The sequence below is a fragment of the Entelurus aequoreus genome, linkage group LG16 (genome assembly GCF_033978785.1).
Source record: "Entelurus aequoreus isolate RoL-2023_Sb linkage group LG16, RoL_Eaeq_v1.1, whole genome shotgun sequence".
Classification (NCBI taxonomy): Eukaryota; Metazoa; Chordata; class Actinopteri; order Syngnathiformes; family Syngnathidae; genus Entelurus; species Entelurus aequoreus.
The window spans coordinates 14,480,114-14,506,597 of NC_084746.1; the positions used below are offsets into that span (position 1 = coordinate 14,480,114).

The 26,484-nt window shown below is 38.2% G+C and overlaps 1 protein-coding gene across 3 annotated transcripts in view; it reads right to left on the reverse strand.

The window, feature by feature from the left end:
- Positions 1-26,484, reverse strand: part of mast3a (microtubule associated serine/threonine kinase 3a) — a 142,169-nt gene that overhangs the window by 998 nt on the left and 114,687 nt on the right. For 2 of the 3 annotated variants that reach the window (XM_062022221.1, XM_062022219.1), the window contains 5 exons: positions 22,474-22,662; positions 15,786-16,009; positions 15,365-15,487; positions 7,770-7,906; positions 7,502-7,686 (listed from right to left, as the gene is read on the reverse strand). In XM_062022221.1, coding sequence (XP_061878205.1) covers positions 7,502-7,686; positions 7,770-7,906; positions 15,365-15,487; positions 15,786-16,009; positions 22,474-22,662 — 858 coding nt within the window. The remainder of the gene's footprint in view (positions 1-7,501; positions 7,687-7,769; positions 7,907-15,364; positions 15,488-15,785; positions 16,010-22,473; positions 22,663-26,484) is intronic. The other variant, XM_062022220.1, reaches the window with a different exon arrangement.

The window sequence follows — 26,484 nt, forward strand, 5'->3', positions numbered from 1 at the left end:
GATACAGTCTGGTGTGCCGTGGGAGATGATCTAATTTCACCTATTTGGGTTAAAAATATTTTTTGCAAACCAGTCATTATAGTCTGCAAATGATGTGTTGTTGTTGAGTGTCGGTGCTGTCTAGAGCTCGGCAGAGTAACCCTGTAATACTCTTCCATATCAGTAGGTGGCAGCAGGTAGCTAATTGCTTTGTAGATGTCGGAAACAGCGGGAGGCAGTGTGCAGGTAAAAAGGTGTCTAATGCTTAAACCAAAAATAAACAAAAGGTGAGTGCCCCTAAGAAAAGGCATTGAAGCTTAGGGAAGGCTATGCAGAACGAAACTAAAACTGAACCGGCTACAAAGTAAACAAAAACGGAATGCTGGACGACAGCAAAGACTTACTGTGGAGCAAAGACGGCGTCCACAATGTACATCCGAACATGACATGACAATCAACAATGTCCCCACAAAGAAGGATAGCAACAACTGAAATATTCTTGATTGCTAAAACAAAGTAGATGCGGGAAATATCGCTCAAAGGAAGACATAAAACTGCTACGGGAAAATACAAAGAAAAAGAGAAAAAGTCACCAAAATAGCAGCGCAAGAAAATAACTAAAACACTACACACAGGAAAACAGCAAAAAAGTCCAAATAAGTCAGGGCGTGATGTGACAGTACACCTACTTTGAGACAAGAGCTATAGTGATGCATGCTTGGTTGTGGTTTAAAGTAGAGATGTCCGATAATATCGGGCTGCCGATATTATCGGCCGATAAATGCTTTAAAATGTAATATCGGAAATTATTGGTATCGGTTTCAAAAACTAAAATGTATGACTTTTTAAAACGCCGCTGTGTACACGGACGTAGGGAGAAGGACAGAGCGGCAATAAACCTTAAAGGCACTGCCTTTGCGTGTCGGCCCAATCACGTAATATCTACGGCTTTTCACACACACACAAGTGAATGCAATGCATACTCGGTCAACAGCCATACAGGTCACACTGAGGGTGACCGTATAAACAACTTTAACACTGTTACAAATATGCGCCACACTGTGAACCCACACCAAACAAGAATGACAAACACATTTCGGGAGAACATCCGCACCGTAACACAACATAAACAAAACAGCACAAATACCCAGAACCCCTTGCAGCACTAACTCCTCCGGGGCGCTACAATATACACCCCCCGCTACCAAGCTGCTGTTTTGAGGCATGTTAAAAAAAATAATGCACTTTGTGACTTCAATTTTCCATAACTTGAGTTGAAGTTGTTCTTGTTACGTCTGCGGGGACGCATAGCTGCGCTGGTAGCGTTCCTTCCAATACGGAAGACAAGCAGGAGTATCGTGGAGGTAAGATGAAGTATTTTAATAAATTAAACGCAGGACAAAAATACAAAACTGAGGATACTAGCAAGCATAGAGCTAAAAAACACAAAAAGTCACCAAGGGTGAAAAACGAGGAATGCTAGTGTGTACAAACTTACTATAGCGAGGAGACAAAACAGGGGAACGTAAATGTTGCCTACAGCAAACATTGACCCAGCAACTACTGCTGGGTGAATGGAAACTATAAAGGGGAGTGATTAACCAAAACACCTGGTGGGAACACTAATTGCTAAACTAAGACAGGTGAGGAGAATCAGTGCCCATGGAAACCAACAGTAAACAGGGAAAGAGGGTGCATTCAGGAAACAGACTAAAACAGAAACATTACCAACATGATCCGGGTAACGGATCCTGACAGTTCTCTTATTTTGGAAATCCTTGTTACATTGTTTAATGCATCCAGCGGGGCATCACAACAAAATTAGGCATAATAATGTGTTAATTCCACCACTATATGTACCGGTATCGGTTGATATCGGTGACAGTACACCTACTTTGAGACAAGAGCTATAGTGATGCATGCTTGGTTATGCTTTAAAGTCATATCCAACAATTGCGACAACGACTTTTTACTGTCAACTGAGTTTCGTTTTTTAATGATTTCCGCTAGCGGTGTGCCTCTGCATTTTTTCAACGCAAAAAATGTGCCTTGGCTCAAAAAAGGTAGAAAAACACTGGAATAGGCCACAGAAGTTAAAACAAAGGCCTACTGAAATGCGATTTTCTTATTTAAACGGGGATAGCAGGTCCATTCTATGTGTCATACTTGATCATTTCGCGATATTGACATATTTTTGCTGAAAGGATTTAGTAGAGAACATCGACGATAAAGTTCGCAACTTTTGGTCGCTGATAAAAAAGCCTTTGCTTGTACCGGAAGTAGCGTGACGTCACAGGTTGTGGAGCTCCTCACATCTGCACATTGTTTACAATCATGGCCACCAGCAGCGAGAGCGATTCGGACAGAGAAAGCAACGATTTCCCCATTAATTTGAGCGAGGATGAAAGATTCATGGATGAGGAAAGTGAGAGTGAAGGACTACAGGGCAGTGGAAGCGATTCAGATAGGGAAGATGCTGTGAGAGGCGGGTGGGACCTGATATTCAGCTGGGAATGACTAAAACAGTAAATAAACACAAGACATATATATACTCTATTAGCCACAACACAACCAGGCTTATATTTAATATGCCACAAATTAATCCCGCATAACAAACACCTCCCCCCTCCCGTCCATATAACCCGCCAGTAAAAATCAAACACCCGCACAACACACTCAATCCCACAGCCCAAAGTACCGTTCACCTCCGCAAAGTTCATACAGCACATATATTTCCCCAAAGTTACGTACGTGACATGCACATAGCGGCACGCACGTACGGGCAAGCGATCAAATGTTTGGAAGCCGCAGCTGCGTACTGCGTTACACATACAAATTAAACAAAATGCTTATGGCAACATTCTGGTTGTGTACTCACGGTACCGCGTCTGCGTATCCAACTCAAAGTCCTCCTGGTAAGAGTCTCTGTTGTCCCAGTTCTCCACAGGCCAATGGTAAAGCTTGACTGTCATCTTTCGGGAATGTAAACAATGAAAAACACCAACTACGTGTTTGTGTTGCTGCAGCCGGCCGAAATACACCGCTTCCCACCTACAGCTTTCTTCTTTGCTGTCTCCATTGTTCATTGAACAAATTGCAAAAGATTCACCAACACAGATGTCCAGAATACTGTGGAATTTTGCGATGAAAACAGACGACTTAATAGCTGACCACAATGCTGTCCCAAAATGTCCTCTACAATCCGTGACGTCACGCGCAGGCGTCATCATACCGAGACGTTTTCAGCAGGATATTCCGCGCAAAATTTAAAATTGCACTTTATAAGTTAACCCGGCCGTATTGGCATGTGTTGCAATGTTAAGATTTCATCATTGATATATAAACTATCAGACTGCGTGGTCGGTAGTAGTGGCTTTCAGTAGGCCTTTAAATATTCACACTGCAAAAAAGGGCAGTCCTAATATTTTGGTAAAAGGGCCTGATTATTGGAAAACACTTCTTACTGCAATACTGCAGGGCCTGAAATGTATCCATATCACCTGGATTTTGACGTGAAGGACCAAAATAACAGATTAGTGTGGCGTGCAAAAGAATTCAGCTGCACTTTCTTTTGGGGCATGTCTCTACTTGGACTGTGAATCTCTGCAGGCCCATGATCTCCTGGTTCAGCCAGTACGTGTAGGTCCTATGTGTCAAAGTCAAGGCCTGCGGGCCAGATTCCGCTCGCGAATGAATGATCTATGGCAGTGTTTTTCAACCTTTTTTGAACCAAGGCCCATTTTTTTCATTGACAAAATGCGGAGGCACATCACCAGCAGAAAACATTAAAAAATGAAACCCAGCAGCCGATATCGACAATAAAAAGTCGTTCTCGCCGATGTTGGATATGAATTCAAACCATAACCAAGCATGCATCACTGTAGCTCTTGTCTCAAAGTAGGTGTACTGTCACCACCTGTCACATCACACCCTGACATATTTGGAGTTTTTTTTGTAGTTTTCCTGTGTGTAGTGTTTTAGTTCTTGTCTTGCGCTCCTATTTTGTCATGTCATGTACAGATGTACTTTATGGACGCCTACAAAAATACATGGTTTTGGCCAACATTAAGTGTTAAAGTTACCATGTACTTATGTAATATGTGTACTACAGTGCAGTATTTGTGTCAAAGCGACGTTATGAAAGTATTCACCAAGCCAAGTTCCGTTTCCGGGTGACGCAGATAACAATAGGCGGATAATCTTGACATTACTCCATCTTCACCGCGTCAATCTTAGGTTCAATTGTGGCAGAACTACTTATTGATGGACTTCATCTTCAACTCCTGCCTCATCAATAACACATCTCCACATTGGTAAGAATTTCAAGCGACACCATCAGTCATTCAGCACAGCCCCTGAGAGGGCTACCTGAGACTATCAGCTATCAACAACTGTCCAGTCAAAGTGGAGATAAACTCTTTGGATATACTTTATCTTCGACATTAATAACACATCTTTGTAGTGATCGACGACAACGCAGACACGCAATGCTAACATCACAGCTAATGATCATAGCTACGACTGTCACCTTGGCCAACTTTGTACTAAACAATTTCCACCCGTGGTTTCAGCACTTAAAGCCCGGTTCTAACTTAGAGGAATTATCCTGGATGTGATAAAGTATTTCCACGGCGTGGCCGTGTTGTGGTGGCCATTGCAATGACACTTGGGAGTATCCACCGAGCTAACAGAAAGTACTATATTCTATAATAGAATAAATTGAAGGGTTACTACATTGGGTGGAATTAGTGCAAGTGACTATATGTTATTTCTTGTTTAGAAGGTTGTATATAGTTTTTCTTATGCTCTCAATATAAAAATATTCAATTTATTAATAGTAATTCTACTTTGAGGAAGTTATCGGTCCCAAACAACCGCAATAAGGTCCTTCATACCGACAGCCATCAGACTGTATAATGCATATGTTCCTTCTTGACTGTACTTAAACGTAGAGTATATGTATAATATATGTGTATTATTCACGTGTGAATAATGCTGTATAATAGACTGTATTTGTATTATTTACATGTGAATAATGATGTATAATACTGTATTTATATTATTTACATGTGAATAATGCTGTATAATAGACTATTTATATTATTCACATGTGAATAATGCTGTATCGTAGACTGTATTTATATTATTTACATGTGAATAATGCTGTATAATAGACTGTATTTATATTATTTACATGTGAATACTGCTGTATAATAGACTGTATTTATATCATTTACATGTAAATAATGCTGTATAATAGACTGTATTTATATTATTTACATGTAAATAATGCTGTATAATAGACTATTTATATTATTCACTTGTGAATAATGCTGTATAATAGACTGTATTTATATTATTCACATGTGAATAATGCTGTATAATAGACTGTATTTATATTATTCACATGTGAATAATGCTGTATAAAAGACTGTATTCATATTATTTACATGTGAATAATGCTGTATAAAAGACTGTATTTATATTATTTACATGTGAATAATGCTGTATAATAGACTGTATTTATATTATTCACATGTGAATAATGCTGTATATTAGACTGTATTCATATTATTTACATGTGAATAATGCTGTATAATAGACTGTATTTATATTATTCACATGTGAATAATGCTGTATAATAGACTGTATCTATGTTATTCACATGTGAATAACGCTGTATAATAGACTGTATCTATGTTATTCACATGTAAATAATGCTGTATAATAAGACTGTATTTATATTATTTACATGTGAATAATGCAGTATAATAGACTGTATTTATATTATTTACATGTGAATAATGCAGTATAATAGACTGTATTTATATTATTCACATGTGAATAATGCAGTATAATAGACTGTATTCATATTATTTACATGTGAATAGTGCTGTATAACGGACTGTATTTATGTTATTCACATGTGAATAATGCTGTATAATAGACTGTATTTAAATTATTCACATGTGAATAATGCTGTACAGACTGTATTTATGTTATTCACATGTGAATAATGCTGTATAATAGACTTTATTTATATCATTTACATGTAAATAATGCTGTATAATAGACTGTATTTATATTATTTACATGTGAATAATGCTGTATAATAGACTATTTATATTATTCACATGTGAATAATGCTGTATAATAGACTGTATTTATATTATTTACATGTGAATAATGCTGTGTAATAGACTGTATTTAAATTATTTACATGTGAATAGTGCTGTATAATAGACTGTATTTATATCATTTACATGTAAATAATGCTGTATAATAGACTGTATTTATATTATTTACATGTGAATAATGCTGTATAATAGACTATTTATATTATTCACATGTGAATAATGCTGTATAATAGACTGTATTTATATTATTTACATGTGAATAATGCTGTATAATAGACTATTTATATTATTCACATGTGAATAATGCTGTATAATAGACTGTATTTATATTATTTACATGTGAATAATGCTGTATAATAGACTGTATCTATATTATTCACATGTGAATAATGCTGTATAATAGACTGTATTCATATTATTTACATGTGAATAATGCTGTATAATAGACTGTATTTATATTATTCACATGTGAATAATGCTGTATAATAGACTGTATTTATGTTATTCACATGTGAATAATGCTGTATAATAGACTGTATTTATATTATTTACATGTGAATAATGATGTATAATAGACTGTATTTATATTATTTACATGTGAATAATGCAGTATAATACTGTATTTATATTATTCACATGTGAATAATGCAGTATAATAGACTGTATTTATATTATTTACATGTGAATAATGCAGTACAATAGACTGTATTTATATTATTCACATGTGAATAATGCAGTATAATAGACTGTATTCATGTTATTTACATGTGAATAATGCTGTATAATAGACTGTATTTATATTATTCACATGTGAATAATGATGTATAATAGACTGTATTTATATTATTTACATGTGAATAAGCAGTATAATAGACTGTATTTATATTATTCACATGTGAATAATGCAGTATAATAGACTGTATTTATATTATTTACATGTGAATAATGCAGTATAATAGACTGTATTTATATTATTCACATGTGAATAATGCTGTGTAGTATTTATTGTCTATTGTGAGCGAACTGTGGTGCTGAATTTCCCCCAGGGATCAATAAAGTACTTTCTATTCTATTCTAATAAACAAGGGACGACTTTAGTTGCACTAAGAGAAAAGGGGACGAAATACATTTGCACGCCACGCTTTTCAGTTTTTTTATTTGTGAAATCATTAATCATTCTCCATCTTCTTGAAAACTTGTGTGCCGCTTTGTGTCGGTCTTTCACATAACATCTCCCAACGATAAATTAATGTTTGTGGTTGCGATGTGAGAAAATGTGGAAAAGTTAAAGGGGTGTGCATACTTTTTCAAGCCACAGTCGCACACGGCTGCAAACTTCAACTTTTGTGTTTGAATTTTGTTGTGGATACAGCATTCTGTCTCACCTCCGGAGTGGTCGGGAGCGGGGGAGCGGCAGGGCGTGGAGGGGCCAGGAGAGATGGACTGTGTGGGGGAGCCAGAGAGGCTGTCACTGGATGACTGGTGGAACCCGGACGAGAAGCTGCGACTACTTTGCATGGGCGGAGGAGGCGTGTGTTTAGAAAGCTTCTTCAAGATGCTACGGCGCCGGCTGCAGTGAAAAAAACAAAACCACTAATAGTTTCTATGGAGTGCAATAATGAGCAATCTGCTCATGCGGAAATGCTCGTGTACCTGTCCTGCCCGTCTCTCCTCTTGCTCTTCTTGCTACGCCGGGCCATCTTAGCCTTGTAGCTCGTCTTCCGGGCAGGACCCACCTTGATGGAAGTGTTCTCCAAAGCAGTAGTCTGCAGGGTCACCCGGTTGCCACTCTGTTAAAAATAGTGCATTTTAATCAACTACAACTCTGATTTCAAGCCCAGAGTGCAGAAGTGGGTAGTAAGGCGCTACATTTGATATGTCAACTTGATGTGTATTATATTTGTGCATGAGAAAATGTTGTTGTGAGCTGTGAGGTGTGTCTGTTAAAATCAGGGTTGTTTTTACAAATGAGAACAGATGTAAACGAGAGCATGTATTGTCTATGTGTGATGATGTAAATGAGGTGTGGTTGTAATTAGAGACGTCCGATAATATCGGGCTGCCGATATTATCAGCCGATAAATGCTTTAAAATGTAATATCGGAAATTATCGGTATCGGTTTCAAAAAGTAAAATGTATGACTTTTTAAAACGCCGCTGTGTACACGGACGTAGTACAGAGCGCCAATAAACCTTAAAGGAACTGCCTTTGCGTGCCGGCCCAATCACATAATATCTACGGCTTTTCACACACACAAGTGAATGCAATGCATACTTGGTCAACAGCCATACAGGTCACACTGAGGGTGAAGGTATAAACAACTTTAACACTGTTACAAATATGCGCCACACTGTGAACCCACACCAAACAAGAACGACAAACACATTTCGGGAGAACATCCGCACCGTAACACAACATAAACACAACAGAACAAATACCCAGAACCCCTTGCACCACTAACTCTTCCGGGACGCTACAATATATACCCCCTGCTACGCCCTACCTCAACATCCTTGAGCATGTCCCAAATTCCAAGCTGCTGTTTTCAGGCATGTTAAAAAAAATAATGCACTTTGTGACTTCAATAATAAATATGGCAGTGCCATGTTGGCATTTTTTCCCCATAACTTGAGTTGATTTATTTTGGAAAACCTTGTTACATTATTTAATGCATCCAGCGGGGCATCACAACAAAATTAGGGATAATAATGTGTTAATTCCACGACTGTATATATCGGTATCAGTTGGTATCGGAATCGGTAATTAAGAGTTGGACAATATCGGCAAAAAAGCCATTATCGGACATCTCTAGTTGTAATGTATAAAAGTATGTGTCAATGGGAGGACATTTTATGACTTTTCTTCATTTGATTACATGCTATAGTATAATATAGTAGAATTTTATTGTTATAATTGTATTGCATGTTTTTGTATATCTTTAATTTAGGTAACCAGGGACTGCAGATGGAAATGAGCTATTTAGCTATAATCTGGTGCAGAACATATCTATCTTGGAGCTTAATGTCTCTGTGCATTGTCCCTTCAAATAAAGACTAGCGGTAAACTAAACTAAACATTTACTCCATTACATTTACTTAAGTAACTTTTTGGATAAATTGTACTCGTCAAGAGTTGTTTTAATGCAACATACTTTTTACTTGAGTATATTTGAGAAGAAACGCTACTTCATAGCATGCAGCATAGCTCGTTTGGTAGAGTGACCTCGCCAGCAACTTGAGGGTTCCAGCTTCGATTCCCGCTTCCACCATCCTAGTCACTGCCGTTGGGCAAGACACTTTACCCACCTGCTCCCAGTGCCACCCACTCTGGTTTAAATATAACTTAGATATTGGGTTTCACTATGTAAAGGGCTTTGAGTCACTAGAGAAAACCGCTATATAAATATAATTCACTTCACTTCACTACTTTTACTCCGTTAGGTTGAGTTTAATTTCGATCGTTACATTTATTTATATTATAATTATTTAAAATATATCGATTATGGCTTGCAAAGTATGTGTTCTTTTGTCAGCAAGCCTTCTTCCGGCAGGCAGTGTCACATGACTCTGCTTCACCAATCCAACGTAAGCGGTAGTGACGTTCCACACCATTTCACCAATCAAACAGAGCCTGGCAGTCACATGACTCTGTTTCACCAACCCAACGTAGTGACGTATGGAACCATCTCACCAATCAAACAAGCACAGAGTACAGCTCCAGGAAGTCAAACTCGGTCAGTATTTTTAAAGTGTGCGATAAAATAGAAAGAAAACTACTTGTCGGAATGTTCCCAAAGAAGACACTTTGATTACGTGACGTGACGCCAGCCCATCCAACAACACCAAATAGCAGTGAAAAGTACTAATATACTAATATAATAGTAGATAATAATAAAATAATAGACTCCTCTTCCTCCTATCAAGGAGATCGCAAAAAGCCGCTGCCTGACCAGGGCTCAGAAAATCTGCAGAGACTCTTCCCACCCCCACCAAGGACTGTTTTCACTGCTGGACCCTAGAAAGAGGTTCCGCAGCCTCAGTAGCAGAACCTCCAGGTTCTGTAACAGCTTCTTCCCTCAGGCCGTAAAACTCTTGAACGCATCATAATAATCCCCTCAACTCCCCCCAAAAAATGGATTAACTCGCTGGAATATAAAGACGATATAACATACATCCATAAACCTGGATTCATATGCAAAAGTGCAATATATTTATCTGTACAGTAATCTATTTATATATATCTGCACCTTATCGCTCTTTATCCTGCACTACAACGAGCTAATGCAACAACATTTCGTTCTTATCTGTACTGTAAGTTCAAATTTGAATGACAATAAAAGGAAGTCTAAGTCTAATATGTTAGGTCTGTAGCTTGAAATTTACTAGCACGAGCTTATTTGCATGTAGCATTCTCTTCTTCTACTACATTCTAACATAGCTAAACAAGATGAAATGACCACAATCGCCCCCTAGTGTACGAGAGGCACACTGCGCATGACCATCAGTCACATTAGAGATAAGATCATAAAGACTAGAACTTCACATGCAGCTGTGAAAATAGAAGAAACCAAATTTTTGGACAAATCACTCATTTAGTGGATGGAAATGTACTGACTGTAAAAAAGTGACATGACATCACAAGGCAGCACAAATCTTCAATTATTACGTTCAAACTAGTAAAAATAAAAATTGTATCATGTGCTGTCATCTGTGTCAGTAGAAATATTCACATTTGAGCCTACAAGAATTCCACTTTTAAACATTTTGCAGTAAATTGTATATGATTTTTATATTTTACACATACACTACAATTGTAATGTAAAAACCATTAAAACGGAATATTTACTCTTACTCAAGTGATTATTTTGATGACTATTTTTTACTTGAGTCACACATTGAGAGTGTTACTAAAACGGCCTTCTTTCATCTCCGTAATATCGCTAAAATTCGTTCCATTTCGTCCACTAGCGACGCTGAGATCATTATTCATGCGTTCGTTACGTCTCGTCTCGATTACTGTAACGTATTATTTTCGGGCCTCCCTATGTCTAGCATTAAAAGATTACAGTTGGTACAAAATGCTGCTGCTAGACTTTTGACAAGAACAAGAAAGTTTGATCATATTACACCTATACTGTATATACCTTTATATACTTATTTATATACCTATATATATACCTATACTGGCTCACCTGCACTGGCTTCCTGTGCACTTAAGATGTGACTTTAAGGTTTTACTACAAACCCCGTTTCCATATGAGTTGGGAAATTGTCCATCCATCCATTTTCTACCGCTTATTCCCTTCGGGGTCGCGGGGGGCCAGTTGGGAAATTGTGTTAGATGTAAATATAAACGGAATACAATGATTTGCAAATCATTTTCAACCCATATTTAATTGAATATGCTACAAAGACAACATATTTGATGTTCAAACTGATAAACATTTTTTTTGCAAATAATCATTAACTTTAGAATTTGATGCCAGCAACACGTGACAAAGAAGCTGGGAAAGGTGGCAATAAATACTGATAATGTTGAGGAATGCTCATCAAACACTTATTTGGAACATCCCACAGGTGAACAGGCAAATTGGGAACAGGTGGGTGCCATGATTGGGTATAAAAGTAGATTCCATGAAATGCTCAGTCATTCACAAACAAGGATGGGGCGAGGGTCACCACTTTGTCAACAAATGCGTGAGCAAATTGTTGAACAGTTTAAGAAAAACCTTTCTCAACCAGCTATTGCAAGGAATTTAGGGATTTCACCATCTACGCTCCGTAATATCATCAAAGGGTTCAGAGAATCTGGAGAAATCACTGCACGTAAACAGCTAAGCCCGTGACCTTCGATCCCTCAGGCTGTACTGCATCAACAAGCGACATCAGTGTGTAAAGGATATCACCACATGTGCTCAGGAACACTTCAGAAACCCACTGTCAGTAACTACAGTTGGTCGCTACATCTGTAAGTGCAAGTTAAAACTCTCCTATGCAAGGCGAAAACCGTTTATCAACAACACCCAGAAACGCAGTCGGCTTCGCTGGGCCTGAGCTCATCTAAGATGGACTGATACAAAATGGAAAAGTGTTCTGTGGTCTGACGAGTCCACATTTCACATTGTTTTTGGAAACTGTGGACGCCGTGTCCTCCGGACCAAAGAGGAAAAGAACCATCCGGATTGTTATAGGTGCAAAGTGTAAAAGCCAGCATCTGTGATGGTATGGGGGTGTATTAGTGCCCAAGACATGGGTAACTTACACATCTGTGAAGGCGCCATTAATGCTGAAAGGTACATACAGGTTTTGGAGCAACATATGTTGCCATCCAAGCAAAGTTACCATGGACGCCCCTGCTTATTTCAGCAAGACAATGCCAAGCCACGTGTTACATCAACGTGGCTTCATAGTAAAAGAGTGCGGGTACTAGACTGGCCTGCCTGTAGTCCAGACCTGTCTCCCATTGAAAATGTGTGGCGCATTATGAAGCCTAAAATAGCACAAGGGAGACCCCCGGACTGTTGAACAACTTAAGCTGTACATCAAGCAAGAATGGGAAAGAATTCCACCTGAGAAGCTTCAAAAATGTGTCTCCTCAGTTCCCAAACGTTTACTGAGTGTTGTTAAAAGGAAAGGCCATGTAACACAGTGGTGAACATGCCCTTTCCCAACTACTTTGGCACGTGTTGCAACCATGAAATTCTAAGTTAATTATTATTTGCAAAAAAAAAAAAAAAAGTTTATGAGTTTGAACATCAAATATCTTGTCTTTGTAGCTTATTCAACTGAATATGGGTTGAAAAGGATTTGCAAATCATTGTATTCCGTTTATATTTACATCTAACACAATTTCCCAACTCATATGGAAACGGGGTTTGTACTTACGTATAAAATACTACACGGTCTAGCTCCATCCTATCTTGCTGATTGTATTGTACCATACGTCCCGGCAAGAAATCTGCGTTCAAAGAACTCCGGCTTATTAGTGATTCCCAGAGCCCAAAAAAAGACTGCGGGCTATAGAGCGTTTTCTATTGGGGCTCCAGTACTCTGGAATGCCCTCCCGGTAACAGTTAGAGATGCTACCTCAGTAGAAGCATTTAAGTCCCATCTTAAAACTCATTTGTAAACTCTGGCCTTTAAATAGACCCCCCTTTTAGACCAGTTGATCTGCCGTTTCTTAACTATGGACTGGACTCTCACTATTATGTTAGATCCACTATGGACTGGACTCTCACTATTATGTTAGATCCACTATGGACTGGACTCTCACAATATTATGCTAGATCCACTCGACGTCCATTGCACCGGTCGCCCAGGGGGCGGGTGGGTCCCCACATCTTCGGTCCCCTCCAAGATTTCTCATTGTCCCATTGGGTTGAGTTTGTCCTTGCCCTGATGTGGGATCTGAGCCGAGGATGTCGTTGTGGCTTGTGCAGCCCTTTAAGACACTCATGATTTAGGGCTATATAAGTAAACATTGATTGATTGACTTGTGTTATGATCCGCTGCCTGGATCATAGTCTCTAAGTTCTTCGAGTCACTTGTGTTTTCGGTTAGTTTTGGATTCTTTTAGTTCCTGTTTATGCACCTCTGAGTTTGTTACCATGGCTACGTATTATTTTCACCTGCCTCTTGTGTTCGGGACGCGCACCTGTTTGTAATCAAGAGACATTATTTAAGCCTGCCTTTGCCAGTCAGTCGGTCTGGCTTCTTTGTTTGCTTTACGCAACTGCTACGTTCAATGTTTTCTAGTTCCCTGTGCGTGTCTTACGCTAAGTCCCATCTTAGTGTTTCCCTTGTGAGCTATTCCGCTAGCTTTCCCTGTGTTTCGGCACGCTTCGTTTGGTTTGTTCCTGTATTCGTTTTATGATTTATGAGAATAAATCATGTTCCTACCTGCAAGTCCTGTCCGGAGTCGTCCGTTTGCATCCCGGGAGAACGAACCGCGCAACAACATGCGACCCCGTCGTAACAGACTTGAGTCATATTATTCTAAAGCAGAGGTCACCAACCTTTTTGAAACCAAGAGCTACTTCTTGGGTACTGATTAATGCGAAGTGCTACCAGTTTGATACACACTTCAATAAATTGCCAGAAATAGCCAATTTGCTCAATTTACCTTTAACTCTATGTTATTATTAATAATTAATGATATTTACACTTAATTAAACGGTTTAAAAGAGGAGAAAACACGAAAAAAATGAAAATTAAATTTTGAAACATAGTTTATCTTCAATTTCGACTCTTTAAAATTCAAAATTCAACCGAAAAAAAGAAGAGTAAAACTAGCTCATTTGAATCTTTTTGAAAAAAATTAAAAAAATAATTTATTGAACATCATTAGTAATTTTTCCTGATTAAGATTAATTTTACAATTTTGATGACATGTTTTAAATAGGTTTAAATCCAATCTACACTTTGTTAAAATATATAACAAATTTGACGAAGCTATATTTCTAACAAAGACAAATCATTATTTATTCTAGATTTTCCAGAACAAATTTTTTAAAAGAAATTCAAAAGACTTTGAAATAAGATTTAAATTTGATTTTACAGATTTTCTAGATTTGCCAGAATAATTTTTTTGAATTTTAATCATAATAAGTTTGAAGAAATATTTCACAAATATTCTTCGTCGAAAAAAACAGAAGCTAAAATGAAGAATTAAATTAAAATGTATTTATTATTCTTTACAATAAAAAAAAAATACTTGAACATTGATTTAAATTATCAGGAAAGAAGAGGAATGAATTTAAAAGGTAAAAAAGTATATGTGTTTAAAAATCCTAAAATCATTTTTAAGGTTGTATTTTTTCTCTAAAATTGTCTTTCTGAAAGTTATAAGAAGCAAAGTAAAAAAAAATCATGAATTTATTTAAACAAGTGAAGACCAAGTCTTTAAATATTTTCTTGGATTTTCAAATTCTATTTGAGTTTTGTCTCTCTTAGAATTAAAAATGCCGAGCAAAGCGAGACCAGCTTGCTGGTAAATAAATAAAATTTAAAAAAATAGAGGCAGCTCACTGGTAAGTGCTGCTATTTGAGCTATTTTTAGAACAGGCCGGCGGGCTACTCATCTGGTCCTTACGGGCTACCTGGTGCCCGCGGGCACCGCGTTGGTGACCCCTGTTCTAAAGCAACGGTCCTCTTATTTGAGTACAATTTTTGGGTAATCTACCCACCTCTGCCAGAGAGTAATGTGCCTCAGGACACTAGCAAAGACCCAATACTACTTCCTTTCTTACCTTCAGCAGAAGCTCCACCACCTCAGTGTGGACAAGTCCCTGCACAGACTCCCCGTTGACGTGAGTGATGAGGTCACCGGCTCTCAAGCCTGCCTCATGTGCCGGGCTGCCCTCCTCCACACACTGAACGTATACACACACACACACACACACACACACACACACACACACACACACACACACACACACACACACACACACACACACACACACACACACACACACACACACACACACAAGCTTGCGTCAGAACTAGTGGAAACAGTCATCTTGTCTGTCGTAATAAAAGATTATTATGCAAGTCACAACGAACGCCAACATCAACAAAAAACAGAACTGACTTGAGCTTGACCTCAGTATAATTATTGTTTCTCAAGTCCCTGCGTACTTCCCACCGCAGCGCCTCAACAGATCGACATACCCAGACCATGTGGTGAACTGTGTAGACATCGCTGTCTCCCATGTAGACTCTGATTGCTCGCAAAGCGAAGCCAAACCTCTTCCCAGAGCTGTGGATGACTACTGGAGGCCTTAGGCAGCTGATGTTGATGGAAAGATCCCGGCTGGGAGAGGAGTCTCTGGACGAGGGGTTGGACGACAGCGATAGAGAAGACTTGGGGCTGGAAGGAGGGCCCGCTGAGTCATCTGTAAGGGAAGAATGATCAATAAGGGCATGAGCGGGACATATTATGGACAGTATTAGAGATGTCGGACTGCCGATATTATCGTCCGATAAATGCTTTAAAATGTAATATCGGAAATTATCGGTATCGGTTTTAAAATTATCGGTATAGGTTTCAAAAAGTAAAATTCATGACTTTTTAAAACGCCGCTGTGTACACGGACGTAGGGAGAAGTACAAAGCGCCAATAAACCTTAAAGGCACTGCCTTTGCGTGCCGGCCCAATCACATAATATCTACGGCTTTTCACACACACAAGTGAATGCAAGCATACTTGGTCAACAGCCATACAGGTCACACTGAGGGTGGATGTATAAACAACTTTAACACTGTTACAAATATGCGCCACACTGTGAACCCACACCAAACAAGAATGACAAACCCATTTCGGAAAAACATCCGCACCGTAACACAACATAAACACAACAGAACAAATACCCAGAACCCCTTGCAGCACTAACTCTTCCGGGACGCTACAATATACACCCCACCTCCCCCCAACCCCGCCCACCTCAACCTCCTAATGCTCTCTCAGGGAGCGCATGTCCCAAATTCCAAGCTGCTGTTTTGAGGCATGTTAAAAAAAATAATGCACTTTGTGACTTCAATAATAAATATGGCAGTGCCATGTTGGCATTTTTTTCCATAACTTAAATTGATTTATTTTGGAAAACCTTGTTACATTGTTTAATGCATCCAGCGGGGCATCACAACAAAATTAGGCATTATAATGTGTTAATTCCACGATTGTATATATCGGTATCGGTTGATATCGGAATCGGTAATTAAGAGTTGGACAATATCGGAATATCGGCAAAAAAGCCATTATCGGACACCTCTAGACAGTATGCATCTGTCTGGGCTGCTGAAATGGAAGGACTACAAAACCTTGCAGAAGCGAGACCAAAATAAAACAAAACTGCCAGGATAATTTATCGTAAACCCTTAAGGAATGTTATCATTGATCAATCCTAAAAAAAAGAACCTGAAAATGACTGCCACACCTCGGATTTTGGTTGCATAGTAGAGATGCGCGGTTTGCGGACACAACCGCGGAGTCCGCGGATAAACCGCGGGTCGGGCGGGTGACATGACGAAAAAAATAGATTTTAAATAGATTCGGGCGGGTGGCGGTTGAACCAATTCGGAAATATATATACATAGTTAAATGTTGTTACCCACATACGAAAAACGAGCAGCACTCTTTGAAACAGTCAATTATTCATCCGGCACTGCAGCACAACACAACACAGTCTGATGGGTTTGATGTCCCCCCTTCAGCTATTTGCCTTGGCCAATAAGTTGCAGGTAATTTATTATTATTTATTTAATTTGTTTTTGTTTAAATAGGGATGACATACATATGTTATTGTATAATTTAAGTTTGTGCGCGTGATTGACAGCCTAAGGCTTATGAGGCACATTTTTTATTAATTTTTTTATTTCAACTTAAAAACGTATGAGCCTATGCCTACAACATAGGCTATGTGTTTATCTTTATTTTCCTGCCTGTCGTTGACAATGGAGATTGTCTGATATTTTGTCATGGCTGCAGAGCAATCAATAAAGGTTCATCTTTGTCGCAAAATTGTTCACTGTTTCACTGTGCACCCCGCCCTCGTCCCTATTTGAGCACATTAACAAGTTAATATTCACTGAAATAAATTCAGAATTTTTTTTTTACCTAACGAAAATATAGGCCTAGTCTTTCTAAAACATTTTTTTAACTTCCTAAAAGCATCGTTCTGCTTGCAGCAACTGCGCACACCAAGTGTGAGGAACGCACTCCTGATCTGAGGGCATTGGCAACAATAGTCAACACTTTCTTAATGGAAATGACAATAATATTATAATAATGATAAATAATATTATCACGCATTAATATGTCTTAGCCACTAATGCGTGGCTAAGACATATTAATGCGTGGCACGCATTGAATGTCTCTGCTGCATTGGATCAGTCTCCTTTCTTTAACAGGCAAAAGCTTTCTAACCTCACTAATGCCTTGCATCGTCTATATTAGATATATAACAACGGGCGGGTGTAGTTTTGATAAAATGTTGGTTCGGGCGGATGACGACTTTTGTGATGCGGTTGCGGATGAAATAATTGCCTTTCCGCGCATCTCTATTGCATAGTTATTGTATTAATTGATTCTCAACAGACTGTAGAGGGCACTGTAAACATATCAATCATGAGGCAGAAGTACATAATGAAATTAGGCTTCTATTCTGTATGGCAGGCCTGGGCAATTATTTTGACAAGGGGGGCCAAATTTTGAGAAAAAAATCTGCGTTTTAGGAACACTAATAAGAAACCTGACGATAATGTTTGATTGAATGCTAAAAACGTTATGACAGACCGCCTTAAAAACGGAATTGAATGTAAAAAATTGTTTTTACTGAATGAGACACCCAGAATGTACATGAAAATAAAGAATGTGGGATTTACAATATTAACTATGAAGGATAAAACACTGAATATTGACAACATATTAACGTTGCACACCCTCTCCATCCACATATTTTACTATAAAGCGAAACGCAAGAAAAATGCTACTAACAGCCAAATATGAATGTGAAGGGTAAAAAAAAACCCACTTACAATCTAATATATCACTAAACTTTAGGACTTTGTTGTAAAAATCTCCTTCCACGTCTGTCCCTGACACCCACATTTCAGGCTGGCCGCTCTGGAAACACTCTGTGGAAACGCTCCCCACCCACACTGCTTGGTGCCTCGTCTGATCTGCTGTGACTACATTGTAACTAATTAGGTTACCATAGTAATTAATTAGATGACCATAGTAACTAGTATATCATGCAGAAGCACAGATTCCAACCATTGAAATACTTTGTACAGTTCAAGACTTACGGTCATTAGAAAACATCACTGCACATCATAATGGCAGCTACACTATCTTAAATATCAAAAACAATTATTTGGGGATGTCCGGCGGGCCAGATTGAAAAGCTTAATGGCGGCCCCCGTGCCTTAATTTGCCCAGATCTCATGTATGGTATAAGTAGGGATGTATATTGTCAGGATTTTTTCGATACCAGTATTCCTCGGTACTCTTACCAGTACTTTTGTAACTGGTGTAAAAAAGGATGTGAAAAAAATTATTTTTTTATTAGCTTCATTTTTTTCCTTATCGTTGCTTCCTTATGTATGATTATTCCAAGCTGATATCAGATCTTAGGGCTGGGTGGAATAGGGGAAAAAAACAAAAAACCTCCGATCTCAAGTAATATCACAATTTTTAACATTGTTTTTAACCTGCCAGTTTTAAAGCAGCTGTACTAAAACCAAATCAACTAGGAATCAGTTCAACATTCTATTAACATTTTAAGTAAATAAAAAAAAGTAACCTGAATAAGAAAAAGCAAAACAACATAATGTTAGAGGTGGCTGCGTGTCAAGGAGGCGGGCACAGAGATGTCGGTAAATGTCAAGTGCACCAGGGGTCCCTAACCTTTTTACCACCAGGGACCGGTTTAATGTACGCATTATTTTCACAGACCGTGGCAGGTAAAAACAGCCCTAAAAAATGAGCATGAAAAATCAACTCACTATAACGCTGAAGTAGTGGGAGCCCTGGGTGTGTTTCTGTGCGAAGAGATGGTGCACGGCACGTTGATGGCATATACTATACACCAGTGTTTCTTAACCATAAGGCCAGGACCCAGTATTGGGCTGTGAGTGTATTTGTATTGTTTTTCAGCTGTGGTCCGTATTGGCAGCAACGGTACTCAGTTGTAATACACTTTTTCACCACTTGTGGCAGTAATGACTATATAAAACAGGGGTGGGCAATGAATTTTTACCGGGGGCAACATGAGCAACCCGAGCACTGCTGGAGGGCCACATCGACAATATTTCAATTAAATGTTGCTCAATATTATTTTTGATATATACCGTAATATAAATAATAATAATAATAATAATACTTTCATTTAACCTAACTTAACTTTATACCAAAAGCACTGCTTTGGAAATCATTTGTACCCCTTTCGGAGATCACATTTAGTTGCCCTTAAACATCCTCATGTTGCACAATGAAATGTAAGCATAGGATGAAATGTGCATTCCTGTAACTTTCTCTAGTAACAGCATTCCATGATTAATATCAATAAATTAACATTAATAATAAATGACAGTAAAATAAGCACATGTATGACTGAGGAGTCATAGTGTAACTTTGTGAGGTGTTTGAGTTGTCCGACTTTTTGTGTGGCCATAAACGCACCAGTGGTTTAGTGGTATGCGTGTTGGTGACAGATGACAAGTTGGTTTTGGCCTGGTTTGTACGGCAGAAAATGACTAGTTTTTCGAGATAGAAGTGTTTTACTCATGTGTTTGGTGTGGTTATGGCCGAATATAAACAGTTTTGCTCCACAAAGTGATCGATATAATTCCTGGCCTCGAAGCATCTCGATAGACGTTACAATAATTGAACGGTGTTTAATTGAACGGTGTTGATGAACACCGTTAGGGCCGCTTGTTGTCACTGTCACTCAAAGTTGCATTGCAAAATTACACAGAATAAATGTGTTTATTTTGTTTAGAATTCAGATGGGATTTGATTTGGTGCGCGGCATATATTTGCTGTGCGCAGAGGACGCTTGAGCAGTGCGCAATTGCGCAGGCGCGCACCTTTGAGGGAACGTTGCTTGGCAGTCCATGTCTTATTGAAAACACGCCATTCCTCATCAACTTTTCTCTTTTTAGCGTCTCGGGTGTAAACCGTGCATCACTTGTCGCGGTGCACCTTCACTCACAGGTTACACACGGACATACGCCCATAAATAACACTTTTCAAAATAAAAGCAGCACAGTTGTATTGCGCGCACGAAATAGAAGTTTTTTCAACTTTATTTTGTAATTTGTGATTGCAGCTGTTCACATTCACTCACAATCATGCACGTGCATACGTCCACACGGAGGTAATACAAATAACGCTTTTCAAAACAAAAGCAGCACCGTTGTATTGCACACTCGACATAGATACTTTTTTAAATTTATTTTGTAATTTATGATTGGCCTCACGCGGGCCGGACAGGGACGCACAAAGGGCCGGATGTGGCCCGCGGGCCACAGAGTGCCCAGGTCTGATATAAAACAAAGAAGTCTAGTGCTTATGTCATAGAGACATTTCTTAAGCGCAAAAATTGTGACTAAAGTGGTGAAGCTGTATTTTCATTTGCACTTTAATTTTATTTACAGTTTAATAAGGAAAAATACTTATTTTTAATTTAGTTTATTTATTTTAGCACAACATAATACATATTGTATTGTTTATTTGGTTAGTACTTCTTTTTCAAATTAGCCTGACCTAAGCCTAAGGTTTATTTGTTAAATTAATAATATAATCTTTGTGAAGTGAAGTGAAGTGAATTACATTTATATAGCGCTTTTTCTCAAGTGACTCAAAGCGCTTTACATTGTGAAACCCAATATCTAAGTTACATTTAAACCAGTGTTGGTGGCACTGGGAGCAGGTGGGTAAAGTGTCTTGCCCAAGGACACAACGGCAGTGACTAGGATGGCGGAAGCGGGAATTGAACCTGCAACCCTCAAGTTGCTGGCACGGCCACTCTACCAACCGAGCTATACTGCCCACACATTGTGATTAACACATGCTTTTATATCATTTGACAAGGTAGTAATCTGTAAGTATTATTATTGAATATGATCAAAATCAAGAGTAAGATGACTAATTCAGAGTTAATATTGGAGTGGTCCCCGGGCTCCTCTGTAGTGGAAAAGTTGGGTCCCGAGGTCAAAAAGGTTAAGAACCCCTGCTATATACAATGACCCCGTTATAGTCCCATGTACTATAAGAAAGGAGTTGTAATATACATCTATTAACAAGCCTATTGGTGTGTTTAGTGGGACAGGCCAAAGTTAAGTTGGAGAAAATGCGGTAGTTTATAAATGAATTAACGTTGCTGTGCGGCCCGGTAGCAAATGCGTCACGGACTGGTACCGGTGCCTGGACCGGTGGTTGGGGACCACTGAAGTACATGGTCCCCGTAAGCATGATTTCCCTTTTTCCTCTGAATGACAGCATCTCAGTCACATTACGCCAATTTCCGTGCTTAGATTTTGTTTTTAGCAAACATTGATTCCGTCCGCGATTCCAATAAATCTCTGATACTATTTACCTGTGCGTACTTTGTCATCGGAAGTGAAGCATTAAAAGTTCTACTCTGATTGGCTGATCCGCGGTGTCTTTAATTATGCTTTGAATGAATGTGAGAACGCACGTGTGTCATAATTACGACGGTCAACTGATAGCCGGAATTTTAACGGTTCCCTTGGACCGACGCAATGACCAACCAGTACCAAAAATACCGGTACTCGGCATGTATCTCGAGTTATAGGTGCAAAGCAAACGGTGTGCAAGTGATTATTATCTGTTCACCTGGGGTAATAATGAGGGAGAGACCGGACACTGATGCAGATTTAGGGACTTTTCCAGCTGGAGGTCTGGCTTTTTCCGGTGTCTCCAATTGGTGGGCAATCCGTCTGGAAGCGCCTCTGCGGAACGACGGTCGCGTGCCAGTGCTGTTGCTGCGGAGACGAATGCGCCGCAGGTTGGAGACCATACCTTCTGAAAACACAAAGCACAAACTTTACAAAAGCACATGTCTCTAGTAAAATTTCTGAATTTCCCCCAGGGATCAATAAAGTACTTTCTATTCTATTCTAAAACTTACAGAGATACATTAATACAGGCATTATTAGACATATTGCATGTTTGGTTTAGGAGTTATGCTTGAAACAATTTTTTATTGGTTTAAACGCATTATCTCAGGATTCTAAGAACATTACTGTCATATTGAGTAAAAAACACATTTTTGTGTTTGCAAACCTTACAAAAGCACATTGTTCAGTTTTTTCCGTATTGGCCCTCTGAATAGGGGTCGTCACTCAGCATGAAAGGAATTACTCGCTGTGCATTCTTTGCTTGTTTTATTTAGTAGCAGCAGCAGCAGCAGGTAATAACCTAAAAGTAAACATGAACATAAAACAATGTATCTGTCTTGAATCATCATAATGTAAATAATAGACATGAATTCATCAACTGAACCATAATGTTGTCAACCATGATATGACATATCACCTGTCAGTGGTAGCCCCGCCCATCTTAAAGTCCCAGGTAAGTCCGCCATGAATACACATAGTAAATCCAACACACATGTCTCTAGTAAAACTCACAAATATACAATAATACAGGCATTATTAGACATATTACATGTTTGGTTTAGGAGTTATGATTGAAACAATTTTGTATTGCTTCAAACGCATTATAAATGATAAATGACAAATGGGTTATACTTGTATAGCGCTTTTCTACCTTCAAAGTACTCAAAGCGCTTTGACAGTATTTCCACATTTACCCATTCACACACACATTCACACACTGATGGCGGGAGCTGCCATGCAAGGCGCTAACCTGCAGTCATCAGGAGCAAGGGTGAAGTGTCTTGCCCAAGGACACAACGGATGTGACTAGGAAGGTAGAAGGTGAGAATTGAACCCCAGTAACCAGCAACACTCCGATTGCTGGCACAGCCACTCTACCAACTTCGCCACGCCGTCCCATTATCTCAGGATTCTAAGAACATTACTGTCATATTGAGTAAAAAACACATTTTTGTGTTTGCAAACCTTACAAAAGCACATGTCTCTAGTAAAACTGACAGATATACATTAATACAGGCATTATTAGACATATTGCACGTTTGGTTTAGGAGTTATGCTTGAATAAATGTTTTATTGGTTTAAACGCATTATCTCAGGATTCTAAGAACATTACTGTCATATTGAGTAAAAAAATAATTTTTGCGTTTGCAAACCTTACAAAATCACATGTCTCTAGTAAAACTCACAGAGATCCATTAATACAGGCATTATTTTAACTAGCTTTTTATCTTAAGTTGTATTTTTCCATTGTATAATGTCTGGTAATGCATGTATTATTTGTATTTTAATTTTGTATGCTCCTATATGGACCCCAGGAAGACTAGCAGTCGCCTTGGCGTCAGCTAATGGGAATCCATTCAATAAACAATAAACAATTGTTAGACATATTGCATGTTTGGTTTAGGAGTTATGCTTGAATAAATTTTGTATTGCTTCAAACGCATCATCTCAGGATTCTAAGAGCATTACTGTCATATTGAGTGAAAAACTAATTGTTGTGTTTGCAAACCTTACAAAAGCACGTCTCTAGTAAAACTCACAAATATACATTAATACAGGCATTATTAGACATATTGCATATTTGGTTTAGGACAGCGTTTCTCAAAGTGTGGGGCGCGCCCCACTGGTGGGGAATAGAGACATGACAGGTGGGGCGCGAGGAACGGGAGGAAATGTCACTTGACTTTTTTTTTTTTTTTTTAAATTATATTCTTAGATTTTTTTTTTTACTATGCTTTCATTTTCTATACACACTGTAAATCACTTTGTGATTCTGTCTGTGAAATCCGCTATATAAATAAATGTAAATTACTTATTTTTCCTGTAGGCTTTAAATTTCTAGGTAGGAGTGAAAGTTTGACAGACATAGCAACAGTAACTAATGGGGGCGGGGCTAAGCGGAAGCTTTGTGAATGGCGAGTCACTGTGCGAGTATTCGCTGTTTTGCAAATACATAAAAAATAGAGCCACTGCCGATGAGCTGTTCGAGATATTGACAGTTTCCTCAAAGAACACAACCTTAAATGGGAAAACTCTGTGGGCTTTTGCTCTGATGGCGCACAGACCATGGCAGGGTAAAGAAACGGGCTGCAGGCTCTAATAAAGAGGGTTGCGCCAAATGCGCATTGGACACACTGTGTCATTCACCGGGAAGCACTCGCGTCAAGGCAGCTCAGCCCCGAACTCAATGAGGTTTTAACAGTGGCAGTGTCAAGCCTGCAACCCCAATTTGAAAAGCTGTGCATTGCAAAACAGGCTCATTGCAGCCACTAATGCTGGAGTACTGTAAAACTCATGTTCACTTGTCCTGTCTTGCCAAAATGCATATAGCTCCTCCTTTTTTTTTTTCAAAGATTGCAAAGTGGCACTTTTATTTTATTTATTATTGAACTTGATGCAAGTTATTTGATTTATTATTGAACTTGATGCAAGTTATAACACTTTTATTTGATTTATTATTGAACTTGATGCAAGTTATAACACTTTGATTTATTATTGAACCTGATGCAAGTTATAATACTTTTATTTGATTTATTATTGACCTTGATGCAAGTTATAACAATTTTTTTTATTTATTATTGAACTTGATGCAAGTTATAACACTTTTGTTTTATTTATTATTGAACTTGATGCAAGTTATTTGTATTATTATTGAACTTGATGCAAGTTATTTGATTTATTATTGAACTTGATGCAAGTTATTTGATTTATTATTGAACTTGATGCAAGTTATTTTATTTATTATTGAACTTGATGCAAGTTATACCACAGCTGCACAGTTATTTGATTTATTATTGAACTTGATGCAAGTTATACCACAGCTGCACAGTTATTTTATTTATTATTGAACTTGATGCAAGTTATACCACAGCTGCACAGTTATTTTATTTATTATTGAACTTGATGTTATTTTATGTTATTGAGTTTGAATGTATACAACTTGATGTTACTTGATGTTCAATAAATTTGAAAATGTTAAGCCTGGCATTAGCGTTCTGTTGGGGCAATGGGGGCATGTGGGGCTTGAAAACTCCCGCTTGTCCAAAGTGGGGGATGACAAAAAAAGTTTGAGAACCACTGGTTTAGGAGTTATGCTTCAAATAATTTTGTATTGCTTCAAAGGCTATCTCAGGATTCTAAGAACATTACTGTCATATTGAGTAAAATATAAATTGTTGTCTTTGCAAACCTTACAAAATCACATGTCTAGTAAAACTCACAAAGATACATTAATACAGGCATTATTAGACATATTGCATGTTTGGTTTAGGAGTTATGCTTGAATAAATTTTTTATTGTTTTAAACACATTATCTCAGGATTCTAAGAACGTTACTTTCATATTAAGTAAGAATTTAATTTTTGCGTTTGCAAACCTGACAAAATCACATGTCTCTAGTAAAACTGACAGAGATACATTAATACAGGCATTATTAGACATATTGCATGTTTGGTTTAGGAGTTATGCTTGAAACTATTTTTTATTGCTTCAAACACATTTTCTCAGTATTCTAAGAACATTACTGTCATATTGAATAGAAAAACTATTTTTTGTGTTTGCAAACCTTACAAAAGCACATGTCTCTAGTAAAACTCACAAAGATACATCAATACAGGCATTATTAGACATATTGCATGTTTGGTTTAGGAGTTATGCTTGAATACAACTTCTATTGCTTCAAACGCATTATCTCAGGATTCTAAGAACATTACTGTCATATTGAGTA